Raw genomic sequence first — 14,492 nt, 5'->3', positions numbered from 1 at the left:
GTATGCATGTATATCTATATGTGTGTATGTGTGCATTTTTGGGGCTCCTGTTGACTTGATTGTGGCAGCTGCTTGCCGCTTAGCTGCTGTTTGGACCACATGCACAGCATCCATAACCATTTACAGTTGCTGCACAGCTTAGCAGCAAAACCCTAAAGGATAACGAAGGGAGTTGGCAGGCTCTTACCCACACACACACTCTACACAGTATGTATGTGTGTGTGTGTGTGTGTGTGTATAGGTTGGCATCATGCATTTTGCATCATCAAGTATTTTTGTGCTATTATTTCATGAAATTCACATTTATTTTGCAGCTGCTCTGCTCCAAAAAAAGCTCGCGTCCTTTGGCCAACAACAATACCCGCAAAAAAAAAAAAAAATAAAAGTAAAAATACAAAATATTGGCCATATGTATTTTCAGCCAGTTCAATGTTTTGCTATATGGATTTGGCAAAAAAGAAAAATACGAAGAGATTAGCCAAAGCAAAGGCTTAAATAGATGCGGAGCTTAGATGGATATATACATACATACATATTTGCAATACATATATGAACAGTTGAAGGATTTTAGAAAATAAAACATTCTATATATGTATATAATAAACAGAGAAAAATATGTATGTATGTTTATGAATGTATGTGTGTCTGTATGTATGTATGTATGTATGTATGTATGTATGTATGTATGTATGTATGTATGTATGTATGTATGTATGTATGTATGTATGTATGTATGTATGTAATAATGTAATAATGTATTTGCCAATAAAAATGCTTGTGCATCCGACTCTGGGGAGAGTAAGATGAGAGAGAAAGTTCTTCAGTTCAGTGTTGTTCGGGTCTTCGGGTCGTCGGGTCGTCGGGTCGTCGGGTCGTCGGGTCCCCGGCTCCTCGGTTCCTCCACTCTTACACTCTTCGACTCTTCGGTTCTTCGACTCTTCGACTCTTCGGTTCTTCGGTTCTTCGGCTCTTCTAATATTTAATATCTTATAACATTTATTATTATTACTCGGTGATTATACTTCTGTGTAAAAAAAATCTTAATGGTCATTATTCTTATCCTTATCACATTCTTCATGATCATTATTAAAAGGTAATGTACTATGTAAATTAAAAATACGATACGAAAATAACAATAAAATACCATAATGATTATTATCATACTGAATAATTCTTAATGATGATCACCACAATGATCAGTAGGTTAACAATTAATATGATCATTAGCATACAAAATTTGACTTAAAAGCTATTAACATTCTAAGAGTAATTAACTATTACAAATCCATTTAAATTACTTAATAATATTAATAATAATAATATTAATAACTTTAATGTTTACCAAAACTCACCGGAGGAAGAAGAAAATGAAGAGCACTCCACTAGACGTCCGATCGGAAGGAGTTCAGCTGACCGACTGAAGTGGCGCTGCAACAGGCTCGTCTTTATATGGGTGTGACTCTCCCCACTCAAAGACGAGCTCGTTGAGTCTTAGTTTGTGTATGCAAGCATTGAGTGGAAAATTTGAGTATGCTTGTGGTTTTTAAGTATATAAGCTTAGTATTTTTTATATGTCAAGATACCAACAAAAATACTGCTTTAAATAAATTTAAAAAAAATTAAATATATTAAATATATTAAAAATATGTATTTATATTTTAATTTAATATACCAGAAAAAAAACGTATATTAAAATAATGTATACTTTTTATAGAAAATTTATAAAAATAAAAATAAATATTATTAATATGTATGTATGTAAGAGTTTGTCTTTATTTTCGTTCAATTAAAATAATAGCCCATGGAATTTATGATTTATTATTCAATTGTTTTTATATAATTTATAAGGCTTTTTTTTTTTTTGCAATTTGTTAATTGTTGCTATTTTTATAGCTTTATAGCAGGTGTTATGGAAGAGGATGTTGTGTAGATGCTATCATTATATCATGTGTCATTTATCAAATGAATAAAATAGACTCTTTTTTTTAGAAATATTTATAAAATATAGCTAATTATAATCTGGCTTAGTTTATAATGGCTTTACACGTGAGTTACTAATTCAATAATACTAATTATTTATTTCACTCATTTTTAATAAGACAATTGTTTGTTAATTTAGTAAAACTAGAGTAAATAAGAGTTGCTATATAAATGATATCACTAATAGTGCTTTCAGGGGAAATTTTAACTGCATGTCTAAGTGAGTACCTAAAAAAACTTCCCATTATTCAAAATTATTATCGATCTTTAATCTAAGCATCCCAGGCTTAAAATGGGTACTAAACAAGCTTAGGTAAGTACTAATATAAGCTTAGGTAAATTTGTATGGCATGCTGAAACCCTAAATTTCCCTGCTCAAATATAATACATAGATAACTTTATTATTCCAAACATTTAAAAAAAAATATTTTCCCCGTCGAACTTATGTAAAAAGTTGAATCGTAAACGATGCTAACCAAATAGTCATTTATAATCATTCTACAGCCGGCTATATAATTAATATCATGCAACAATATATCAGAGTGTTTGTTATGCACTTGCCATAGCTCCAGAAATCGTCAGTTTCATGGAGCTGCAATGAAACCAATGGAATTTACAATTAAATAACGCGCGGTTATCGTTCGCTTAATCAGGCAGATGATAAAACATGAATGTATATAGTATATAGTATAGTATGTGTGAGTGTATAGGAACGGTAGAGCAGAAAGTTAAGCACGTCTAATTGCGGTAATAAATGCAATAGTGCTTGTCGTTCAGTTGATGTCTGGCCTCAGCCCGGCCCGGCCCGGCCGTTCGGGTCTGTGTCAATAGTATATTCAAGACGTCGCTCTCCAAATAATGCTCAGACGTATTTCAGTTATTGACACGCGTAGACGCCGCGACTCGGGAGTGTGTGTGTATGCGAACGGGTAGTTGGATTTTATACGCCCGATTATAAAGCTATTAAGAATTACTATAATAGCGAAAAACATAAGAGATAGCTGACTGTCAAAAATGGGCACTGATTTAGAAAATAAAGGTGAATATTATGAAGTGTGAAAGGATCAACGAGTTGAAGTGGTATACAAATATGATGGATATATCTATACAGTTTATATATTGTATATATGAACTGATTGGATAAGTGATTATATATAAATAAATTGTTATGAAAAATACAAAAATCACTGTGAAAAATGTTGTAAAACAAGAAAGTATTTGATTAAATAATAATAGAATAATAGAAAGTTGATAAAAAAAAAAAAAAAAATTGCTACCTAATTGTTGTTGCTTTCTAAGCACTTGGAAAATGTTGAGGAGAAATTTTATTTTGTTATCGTTAAAGACTTAAAATTTCATATTCATACTTACTTACATACTAAAAATTATATTCATATTAAATATATATGAATATATTCATACTACATTTTAAATGTCAAGTAGTTGTTTCTTTTACTATATTGATTTACCACTTCAAGACCTACTTTACCTACTTCAAGAAGGTATTATGACTTTGACGCGTCTAAACGAGAATTTCTGTATCTTTTATAGCATAACAGCATTAATTTATAACGCCTAATGAAGCCAATGACTGGCAATTTGAGTTATATAAAGTGAGCGAGGTTATAGAGATATGCCGATTAGGGTCTTAAAGCATCGATTATAGTTTACCCATTAAACTCCAAAAAAAAAAAAAAGTCATGTAAATTACAGTATTAATTTCCTAAAAGATTAACTTAAAAGTGTATATAAAATTATATATAGAGAGAGGTAGAGTCGTATACAAAGAGAGCAATGCAAAATTAAACAGCTGATCATCTCATAGATCCCTCCATAGCTAATTCATTCAATTGTAGCAAATAGTAACAAACATGGCTAATTAAAAATTGTACAAGTTTTTCAATTTCAAGCCTGTATCGATTACAACGCTCTAATTTGTCAAATTTGTCACAGAGACTTTGCTAATCTTGAACAATTTTCAAAAATCGTTTAAAACAGAAACACCTTCACATCATGTTTGCACGTTTGAACTATTAAATGAAATTAAATGATGCGATAAGTGTAACTTAAAACATTAAGAAACTACAAAGAGTAGACTGGGTTATACCCTTACTTAGGTGAGATAAGTGAAATATCGATGGGATGGGAAAAAAGTGAAACTGAGAGAGGTAGAAGGTGAGAGCAAGAGATGGAGACTGAGACTTAAAGAAAACACAATGTGTGAAGATGGATAACAAAATATGAAAATAAGAAAAGTTAGGGAGAGGACAGGGATTGAAAGGGGTGAATATTAAAGAGGGAGATAAAGATAGAAAGAGGGAAAGCTAGAGGTAACTAAAGAGATATACAGATAGAGTAAGAGAGATAGTGAGAGAGAGAGAGGGAGAGAGAGAGAGAGAAGAAAATCTGTATAGAGAGTGGATAAGATAAAACAACTTTATGAGCACGAGAGATCCCCATTGAAATTATATACATATGTATATTGTAAAAATGATAAAAATATGAAATATTATAAACAATTACTTACTATTATTGTCTTACCTCAATGTAATTGTTTTGATATGGGGATATCCGTTTCGTTTATCAATAGACGTCACAAATATTTTGCTGTAAAGAGTTTTAGTTCTCACGATTAGATTAAAAACAAGTTCTTAATCAAGGGAAAACACAGTTTTAGTTTTATTTCTGCCATATAAGCTATTGTTTATTCGAGTACCATTGAACTTGATAAAAATCGATTTAGAATTTGATTTGCGATCAGCCTGAATGAAAACGACATGAATGACCGATAAACTAGTCGAACTGGCCTCGATCGTACCCAAAAATAATGTTTGACTTCATAACAAATATCAAATGGGTATTATTTATATAAAAGTATTCAATATACTCTAAGGTCAGCGACACTTGATGCATAAACGCACGAAATATACTATGAGAATAGTTGCGGGAATAAGTTCGAATGTGAGATACCCTTTATAAGTTAGTTGATGTTATCAGATCTACAAATTTGTCGAATGTCTTACTGTGTTACTATTCTCATTTGTCTAACTTTTCTGGTACTGAACTAGTTACTAATTGCAAATGAACTAGTTCGCTTACACAAATCTTGAACAGTTTCATAGTGTATGCATATCGGAGCTATTTTACTACTCGGTTTGGGTTTACTTTTCTTACTGTAGCATTTGTTTACTACTGTGATTTGTCTTACTTTGTCATTTCTAAACTAATTTATCTCTTTTACTTCGTCTTCATTTTCCTCCCACCTTTAGGCCCCTGCCTGGGCATACGACATCTGCAGGCGGTGCTGCTTTTCTTGGCCATAGCTGTGAACTATATAGCCCGACTCAATGTCAGCGTGGCCGTTGTAGCTATGACAGATGCAGCGACCTCCAATCCAGATTTTCCGGTAAATTGACCTCTAGCCGGCATCTGTGATATACACCGACTCTAACTAACTCTCCGCTTGCAGGAATACGACTGGTCAGAGGCACAGAAATCCTATATACTGTCAAGTTTCTATTGGGGCTATATAGTGACTCAATTTCCAGCTGGCTTTTTGGTGCGTCGCTATGGCGCTAAGCTGGTTCTCTTCATACCTACCTTTGCGACGGCCTTGCTGAGCTGCCTCACCCCCGTCTGCATTAGCTGGGGCGGCTGGCTGGCGTTCAGCGTGCTGCGCCTGATAATCGGATTGTTTCAGGGCCTAATCTTTCCCTGCATTCACGAGCATCTGGCCAAATGGTCGCCGCCCAAGGATCGTAATCGTTTGGGCGTCTTTGCCTATTCAGGGTCCGATTGTGGCTCCGTTATGGCCATGGCTATTAGTGGCTTGATTGCCGAGAGTTCGCTGGGCTGGCCGGGCATATCGTACGTTTCAGCCGGACTCTGTGGCATTTGGTGCATCCTTTGGCTATTGCTCGCTGCGGATAATGCTCCGCGCTCACGTTTGATTGGCGGCGATGAACGTGATTACATTGAGCGTTCGATGAGACGCAACGACGGCTTCCATGACCAGAAGATAGCGATACCATGGCGTGCGATTTGGACCTCGGCGCCGTTCTACGCCCTGCTTGTTGTGCGCAGCGCCCAGGGCTGGGCGAACTCAACGATGCAGCTGCAAACGCCGGCATACATGCACGGCGTACTCGAGATGGACATCAAGAGCAACGCCCTCTATTCGGCTCTGCCTTTCCTGGCCATGTGGTGTATGTCGTATGTGTATCTGGCCATTGCCGATTTGATCATGGCCAGGAAGTGGCTGTCGCTGACGACGCTGCGCAAGTCCATCAACACGATATCGTATTGGGGTCCGGCGGCCGCCTTGATTGGCATCGGTTTCCTTGACAAGAGCCAAGCGGGCCTGGCCATCGCTCTGATGGCAATTAATGCCGGCCTCAATGCGGGCTCCGGCATCGGAAACATGTTAACCATTATCGACATGTCGCCCAATCATTCCGGCATCCTAATGGCCATTACCAATTGCGCGACCAACATCCCTCCGCTGCTGTCGCCGCTGCTGGTGGGCGTCATTGTTACCGAGCCGGTAAGTTCGAGCCTGAAGCCTGCCGAATTGGCCAAGATGGCGTTAAGTAATTTTGTAAATACCTTTAACTAAAAGGGTAGATTGATGGCATTTATTTATATTTGAGTGGGAATCGAGTTGAGTTCTATAGAGCTTAGCCGGCCTGTTTATAAGTCCGACTGTCCTACCGTCCGTCTACACTTTTATTCATTCATTTGCTGGCAAATGTGTTTGAAATTTGTTGGTTCTGTCTTTCCATTTTTTCGTCCTTTTATCATTCCATATCCCTTGACTCCTCTCTCTATCATTCATTATTCTGAATGACCAGCTCGATAAATCCTTCTGTCTTTTTATCTATATGCATGCCATTCCATCTCATGAGTATTTGTGTTTCCTTCTCTACATACTACAACTATTTGTCTATTTATCCGACATTTTATCCGCCCATATATCCAATCTATGTACTTTGTTTTCCTATATGAAAATGTCAATCCGTCTTTATATTCATATTTTGTTTTGTCTTGATCTGTAAAATATAAAAATGTCTATCCGCCTATTTATCCGTATTTCTATCCGCCCATTTATCCATCTGTCAGACAGTCTGTCTTATCAAATGATTGTTTATTCAACAGTTTCTAATTATCCCTATCCGTATTTTAATACACTAATGCATATAATTATACTTATTCATCTATTTCTTCGTCTACTTATCTAACTTGTTATTCGCCTATTTTCCCATCTGATTATCTGTCTGTCTTCCTTCCTTTATTTATCCGACTATTTCTATAATTATCCGTTTATCCGTGCCATTGATGCTTATCCGCCTGCTTATCCGTTCTTACTATTCTATCAATTCAGATATTGTTGTCTGTTTGTTTTAGTAATTTATTTGTTTCTCAACATATTTTTGACAAAGCCAATGACCTGAGAATAGGGATATTAATTACAGAGTAAAAAAAAGTAATAGTCGTCTACCCTTAATTGGCTCACACTTAGAGTAGCTTCTGTCTAAACAGCAGGAAAAGAAAACGTTTGCAACCAGATTTTAGGGTATTTTCTAGTCGATTGCTTCGCACCTAATTTAGTCTCAACTGTTTTTGATAATATCTCGTCGCTTTATCTATTTCGCAGAGCTCGCGCACTCAATGGCAAATTGTGTTCGCATTAACGGCCATTGTGTTCTTCATTGGCAACCTGGTGTACATAATTTGGGGTACGACCGACCAGCAGCCGTGGGATGCGGTTGACTTTCTCAAGCCGCGCGATGCCGAGCAACAGCAACAGCAACAACAACAACAGCAGCAGCTGGAGCAATGGAAAGCCAAATCGAAAAGCGAAAAGGAAATCTAAGTAAATAGATGTAAGGCCAGATTAGCTGTGAACTGTAAAATAAGTAGAAATTAAGCAACAAATTAAATTAATATGCGGCGTGGCATGCGGCGTATACGCAATGTACACACAAACATTGCGTATACGCAGTGCTCGGCATGATTCAGTATTGACTGGCGGAGAGAACAAAAATGAAACAAACAAAAAAGTGAAACGAAAAATGCGGTTAAGCATTGATTGTACTGAGCTGTGAGCTGGACAACTGCGTTGATTTTTAATTAAAAATTTTAAAATCGTTTTTGCATGTATTTTAATTTCTTGTCTGCCTCGCGCATCTTTCGCTGTTGCTTGCTGCGGCTTTACTATTTCTGCTTTGACATATAGGAAAAGTGAAAAGATTTCAGATAAGTAGGTTCCTCGGTGCTTCTACTAAACCCCTCTTCGGATATACGGCTCTTCGGCTCTTCTAATATTTAATATGATCAGTAGCTTACCCACCAAAGAAAGAAGAAGATGAAGAGCACTCCACTAGACGTCCGATCCGAAGGAGTTCAGCTGACCCACTGATGTGGCGCTGCAACAGACACGTCTTTATGTGGGGTGTACGTAGGTAAAACTTTGTGTGTTTTTCGCTCAATTTAAATTATTATTGCTCTTTTAATTATCCAATGGAATTGATGATTTATTATTCAATTGTTTTTGATAATTTATTATTATTATTATTATTATTTTTTTATTTGTTAATTTTTTTTTTACTTTTTACTGCATGGTAACTGCTTTATGGTGTTATGGTAGACGATGTTATGTAGATGATATCATTATATCACGTGTCATTTATTAAATGAGTAGAAAACTTTAAAAAGCCAATATACTCATTTCACATTCGTGAATGAGTTTAAAAACATAGCTAATTATACTCTCTAGCTTAATCTATAATAGCTTTACAAGTGAGTTACTGATTCAATAATACTTATTATTATTTATTTCACTTCTATGTTTTTTTTTTTCTATTACAATGTATTGTGAATTTAGTGGAACTACAATAAATAAGAGTGTAGTTAATTTTTAACTTTTTCTACTCAATTATTATTGTATGGGTTTTTAATATATATAGGAGATACTTGAATCTTTACTTGTTATAAATTTAAATAGCTAAATTTTAATAAACATTTTCCATGTATACAGGAAACATTTTTCATTTTTTTTTTCATATATTACCTCTATTTGCCACAGCAATAGTGGCAACTAGGGCTTTATAAATCATATCATATACTTTTAAGTGAAATTTTGATTACATGTCTAAGGGAGTATATTAAAATTTGCATGTATTTAATCATTTAAATAGTTATCACAAGCTTCAAACAGCTACTAATAAAGCCGTTCTGATTCATACTCTATAGTATTTAAAAATAAGCTTAGGGAAATTTTTATGGCATATTGAAACCATAAATTTCCCTGCTCAAATATTATAAAGAAATATATTATTCCAAACTATTTTTATATATTCCCCGTCGAACTTATGTAAAAAGTTAAGTCTCGGCCCGGCCTGGTCTTCTCTGCTCTGCTCTGCTCCGTTCGGGTCTGTGTCAATAATATATTCAAGACGTCGCTCTCCAAATAATGCTCAGACGTATTTCAGTTATTGACACGCGTAGACGCCGTAGCTCAGGAGTGTGTGTTAGAGATAGCTGACTGTCAAAAATGGACACGGATTTAGAAAATAAAGGTGAATATTATGAAGTGTGAGAGGATTAAAAAATGAAGGATATATATAGTATGTGAACTAATTGGATAAGTGATTTAATGAATAAATTGTTATGAAAAACACAAAAATCCCTGTGAAAAATGTTGTGTAGCAAGAAAGTATTTAATTTATGGGAAAAAAGAAATAAGAGAAGACCGAAGGGGCGTAGTGTCGAAAATCTGTAAATTACAAAATCTAAAGTCAACAGGTCTGTTAATGTTCAAATTAGGCTGAAAAAAACAAAATCAATTTATCGATTATTCTCGGTAAAAACAATCGGATGAGTTATCAAAAAATATGATAGACTTGTAATGCGTATGGTTTACACGAGTATACATGCCAAATTTCTCTAGCTCTTATAATTTTTGAGATCTAGATGTTTATACGGACTGACGAACGGACAGACGCAAGAATATTTATACTTTATGGGGTCTGCGATGATTCCTGTTGTTACAGACTTTTCACAAAGCTATTATACCCTAATTTCCCATTTTTAATGGGTTCTGGGTATAATGTTCTAGTTCGTTCACACAGATCTTAAATAGTTTTATAGGGTATATAAAGCATGGATGGTCTTATTATTTTCCATTTGTAGACTATGTAATCTAAACTCATATTTCTTACCTGGGCCATCTCCTTCTTTTAGGCCCCTGCCTGGGCGTACGACATCTGCAGGCGGTGCTGCTTTTCTTGGCCACAGCTGTGAACTGTATAGCACAATTGAATATCAGCGTGGTCGTTGTGGCCATGACAGATGCAGCGACCGCCAATCCAGATTTTCCGGTAAATTGAACTCAAGCCAGCATCTTTGTTATATATACCTACCGGCTCTAACTAACTCTCCGCTTGCAGGAATACGACTGGTCGGAGGAACAAAAATCCTATATATTGTCGAGCTTCTATTGGGGCTATATAGTGACTCAATTTCCAGCAGGGTTACTGGTGCGTCGCTATGGCGCTAAGCTGATGCTCTTCATACCCACCTTTGCGACGGCCTTGCTGAGCTGCCTCACCCCCGTCTGCGTTAGCTGGGGCGGCTGGCTGGCGTTCAGTGTGCTGCGCCTGATAAACGGATTGTTTCAGGGTCTAATGTTTCCCAGTGTTCACGAGCATCTGGCCAAATGGTCGCCGCCCAAGGAACGCAATCGTTTGGGCGTCTTTGCTTATTCGGGTGGCGAATGCGGTTCCGTTATAGCCATGGCTCTTAGTGGCGTGATTGCAAGTAGTTCGCTGGGCTGGCCGGGCATATCGTACGTCTCTGCCGGACTCTGTGGCATTTGGTGCATCCTTTGGCTATGGCTCGCGGCGGATAGTGCGCCGAGCTCTCGTTTGATTGGCGGCGATGAGCGTGATTACATTGAGCGTTTGATGGGACGCACCGACGGTTTCCACGACCAGAAGATACCGATACCATGGCGTGCGATTTGGACCTCGGTGCCGTTCTACGCCCTGCTCGTTGTGCGCGGCGCCCAGGGCTGGGCAACCTCAATATTGCAGCTGCAAACGCCGAGATATATGCACGGCGTTCTCGACATGGACATCAAGAGCAACGCCCTGTTCACGGCTCTGCCCTTCCTGGTCATTTGGTTCATGTCGTATGTGTATCTGGCCATTGCCGATTTGATCATGGCCAGAAAGTGGATGTCGCTGACGACGCTGCGCAAGTCCTTCAACACGATATCGTATTGGGGACCAGCGGCCGCCCTGATTGGCATCGGCTTCGTTGACAAGAACCAAGCGGGCCTGGCCATTGCTCTGATGACAATTAATGCCGGCCTCAATGCGGGCGCCGGCATCGGAAACATGTTAACCATTATCGACATGTCGCCCAATCATTCCGGCATGCTATTGGCCATTACCAATTGCGCGATCTGCATCTCTCCGCTGCTGTCGCCGCTGCTGGTGGGCGTCATTGTTACCGACCCGGTAAGTTCGAGCCTGAAGCCTGCCGAATACCTTTAACTAAAAGGATAGATTGTGTAGGTGTAAGCTTAGTGGCGAGCTAACATCCATTATGCTATAACACTGATAGCATTTATCTATATTTGAGTGGGACTTGAATTGAGTTCTAGAAAGCTTTGTCATCCTTTCTGTTAGTCCGATTTTTCTTCCGTCCGTCTACTCTTTTAATCAATCAGCTGCTTCTTCTTCCATTTCTTCTGTCTCTCCTTAATTAAATGAATCTATTATCTCATTATCTTATACGTCCAGTTCAGTATCTATATGCATGAACTTCCATTTCATGAATACATGATTTTCCTTCTCTACCAACTTTTATCCGCCTATACCTTTTATCTACTACATTTATCCGCCTATATATCCTATCTATGTCCTTTTCATGTATCATGTATGTCACTCTATATATAATTGTCTATCTGCCTATTTATCCGTATTTATCCATATACATATGTTTGCCTGTGTATCTGTTTAATCCACTGATTATGTGATCCCCTCTTTCTTCTTATCCGCAGTCTATGTTTATCCGTCTTTTCATTTGTATATACTAATGCATGTATATAATTATATTTATACTCCTATTTCTTCGTCTAAACTATTTATCCACCTATTTTTCAATCTGACCATCTGTTCGTCCGACTATTTCTATAATTATCTTGTACATTCTTATCAATGCTTATCCGTCAGGTTATCCATTCTATCATTTTACATATCTGTCATTATCAATATAATTTTGATAACGCCAATGGCATAGGAAATGTATTTAAATTATTCTCTCCTTAGGATAGAAATAAAGCTTTAAGTGTGAAGTCGTATACTCCCACTTAGCTCATAGTCTGAGTAGCTTCTGGCAGGTAATGAAATAATTTGCAAACATATTTTAGGGTATTTTCTAGTCGATTACCTTGCACTTAATTTACTCTTTATCTATTTCGCAGAGCTCGCGCGCTCAATGGCAAATTGTGTTCGCATTAACGGCCATTGTGTTCTTCATTGGCAACCTGGTGTACATAATTTGGGGTACGACCGACCAGCAGCCGTGGGATGCGGCTGACTTTCTCAAGCCGCGCGATGCCGAGCAGCAGCAACAACAACAAGCAGCTACTGGAGCAATGGAAAACCAAATCGAAAAGCGAAAAGGAAATCTAAGTAAATAGATGTAAGGCCAGATTAGCTGTGAACTGTAAAATAAGTAGAAATTAAGCAACAAATTAAATTAATATGCGGCGTGGCATGCGGCGTATACGCAATGTACACACAAACAAACACAAACATTGCGTATACGCAGTGTTCGGCATGATTCAGTCTTGACTGGCGGAAGAGAACAAAAATGAAACAAACAAAAAAGTGAAACGAAAAATGCGGTTAAGCATTGATTGTACTGAGCTGTGAGCCGGACAACTGCGTTGATTTTTAATTAAAAATTCTTAAAACGTTTTTGCGTGTATTTTAATTTCTTGTTTGCCTCGCGCATCTTTCGCTGCCGTTTGCTGCTGCTGCATCTTCTTCTTCTGCTTGAGCCGCCGCAAAATGTAATAGAAAATTCTTGTTACTATTTCTGCTTTGAAATGAATTCATTTTCTATTTTTGGTATTTTTGGGCCACGCATTTGCATGGCCAGCAGCCGAGGCCGTAGACGACTTTCAGTCACTCAATGCCAAAAATATTCAAAAAAGAAAGAAAAAAATAAAGCAAATGCAAGAAATTCCCAAAAAAAAAAAGGCAAGCAAAACGAAACTTTGCACACAAATCAGAAAAATGGACACTTGGCGGAATTTATGCACGAACGCGTGCGCACAGTACGCTCTCAGTCCGGGAATTGTTTGCCAGCAGGCAGGCAGCACCGGCAGGAGGCAGCAGCAGCAGCAGCAGCCAGTGGACATAGCCAACAGCAGCAGCAGCGGCAGCGGCCGCCGCCCAACAAGGCCAACAGCCATAGCCATAGCCACAGTCAGATCCTAGCGGCAAGTATGGCAAGTGGCAAGTGGCATGTGGCATGTGGCATGTGGCATGCGGCATGCGGCATTATTTTTTGCCCCTCTCTTCTGGTTTCTTATGCTACTTCTTTTTTAGCCAGTTGCGCCGCCAGCGTCCCTCGAGCCGAGCACCCAAAAAACCAAAACTGAAAACCGAAAACCGAAACGAAACCAAAACGAACATGTTTTTCAATTAAAATCGTTGCGCAGCGTACAAAAATTCATTTGAATTGCCCACAGCGGATAGCAGCCAAAGACAAGTCATAAATGACCACTTTCATACACACACACAAGCACATACACAGATACACACACGCACACAAACACAAACACATGCATGTACACACGCATACATATATGCCTGCTCAAACATACAGAGACATGCACTAGATTGGATGGTTGATCAGGCATCGCTTGCAGAGAAAGAGAGATTGATAGTGGGACAGAGAGAGAGAGAGACAAAGTGGGAGAGAGAGAGGGAGACACAGAGTGAGAGAGGAGAGAGAGAAGGAGATTTGATTTAGATAACGTTATAAATTTAATTGCTTTGTTTTTAATCAAAATATTGAAAATTAAAAAATCGTTGTAGTCAAAGTCAACTCAATTCGTTTGGAGCTTTCTAATTCCTGCTTTAACAATTTTAAGCTCTGTTCCATTGGCTCTATTACATATATCACATAGATAATCTATTGACGTACCTCATAGAGCTCCATATACCCATATTCCATATACCATATTCCATATTCCATATTCCATATTCCATATACCATACTCCATATCCTATATTCCATATTCCATGTTAAATATTTTATATTCCATATTTCATATTTCATATTTCATATTTCATATTCCATATTCCATATTCCATATTCCATATTCCATATTCCATATTCCATATTCCATATTCCATATTCCATATTCCATATTCCATATTCCATATTCCATATTCCATATTCCATATTCCATATTCCATATTCCATATTCC

The 14,492-nt window shown here is 37.6% G+C and overlaps 2 protein-coding genes and 1 long non-coding RNA gene across 4 annotated transcripts; 2 read left to right on the top strand and 1 right to left on the bottom strand.

Annotated features, from left to right (window-relative positions):
* Positions 1 to 2,043: 2,043 nt before the first annotated feature.
* LOC116804092 lies at positions 2,044 to 5,640 on the bottom strand. The gene is made up of 3 exons (XR_004364113.2): positions 5,581 to 5,640; positions 4,522 to 4,587; positions 2,044 to 2,572 (listed from the first exon to the last, which is right to left on the bottom strand). It is a non-coding gene; the product is annotated as an uncharacterized LOC116804092 (long non-coding RNA).
* Positions 2,765 to 8,129, top strand: LOC6578559 (putative inorganic phosphate cotransporter). The gene is made up of 4 exons (XM_002004433.4): positions 2,765 to 3,019; positions 5,250 to 5,386; positions 5,450 to 6,523; positions 7,634 to 8,129. The coding sequence occupies exons 1-4, from the start codon at positions 2,995 to 2,997 to the stop codon at positions 7,850 to 7,852; spliced, it is 1,455 nt and encodes a 484-aa protein (XP_002004469.2). The 5' UTR covers positions 2,765 to 2,994; the 3' UTR covers positions 7,853 to 8,129.
* Positions 8,130 to 9,223: 1,094 nt separating this feature from the next.
* On the top strand, positions 9,224 to 12,968 carry LOC26528739 (putative inorganic phosphate cotransporter). 2 transcript variants are annotated; one of them, XM_044010852.1, is made up of 5 exons: positions 9,224 to 9,410; positions 9,471 to 9,557; positions 10,222 to 10,358; positions 10,428 to 11,501; positions 12,470 to 12,968. In XM_044010852.1, the coding sequence occupies exons 2-5, from the start codon at positions 9,533 to 9,535 to the stop codon at positions 12,686 to 12,688; spliced, it is 1,455 nt and encodes a 484-aa protein (XP_043866787.1). In that variant the 5' UTR covers positions 9,224 to 9,410; positions 9,471 to 9,532; the 3' UTR covers positions 12,689 to 12,968. The 2 variants fall into 2 exon arrangements, with proteins under 2 accessions (XP_043866787.1, XP_015018713.1); XM_015163227.3 differs by lacking the exon at positions 9,224 to 9,410 and having other exon boundaries at positions 9,455 to 9,557.
* Positions 12,969 to 14,492: the final 1,524 nt, after the last annotated feature.

This window comes from Drosophila mojavensis, unplaced genomic scaffold (assembly GCF_018153725.1).
Source record: "Drosophila mojavensis isolate 15081-1352.22 unplaced genomic scaffold, ASM1815372v1 contig_80, whole genome shotgun sequence".
Classification (NCBI taxonomy): Eukaryota; Metazoa; Arthropoda; class Insecta; order Diptera; family Drosophilidae; genus Drosophila; species Drosophila mojavensis.
This window is presented reverse-complemented; position numbering and strand designations above follow the sequence as displayed.

Excerpts from the sequence above, each read along its gene's own strand:
- LOC6578559 (XM_002004433.4), top strand. The coding sequence starts at position 2,995 with ATGGGCACTGATTTAGAAAATAAAG. Across the intron at positions 3,020-5,249 it reads CACTGATTTAGAAAATAAAG|GCCCCTGCCTGGGCATACGA; the intron begins GTGAATATTATG and ends TCCCACCTTTAG. Across the intron at positions 5,387-5,449 it reads CCTCCAATCCAGATTTTCCG|GAATACGACTGGTCAGAGGC; the intron begins GTAAATTGACCT and ends CTCCGCTTGCAG.
- LOC26528739 (XM_044010852.1), top strand. The coding sequence starts at position 9,533 with ATGGACACGGATTTAGAAAATAAAG. Across the intron at positions 9,558-10,221 it reads CACGGATTTAGAAAATAAAG|GCCCCTGCCTGGGCGTACGA; the intron begins GTGAATATTATG and ends TCCTTCTTTTAG. Across the intron at positions 11,502-12,469 it reads GCGTCATTGTTACCGACCCG|AGCTCGCGCGCTCAATGGCA; the intron begins GTAAGTTCGAGC and ends TCTATTTCGCAG.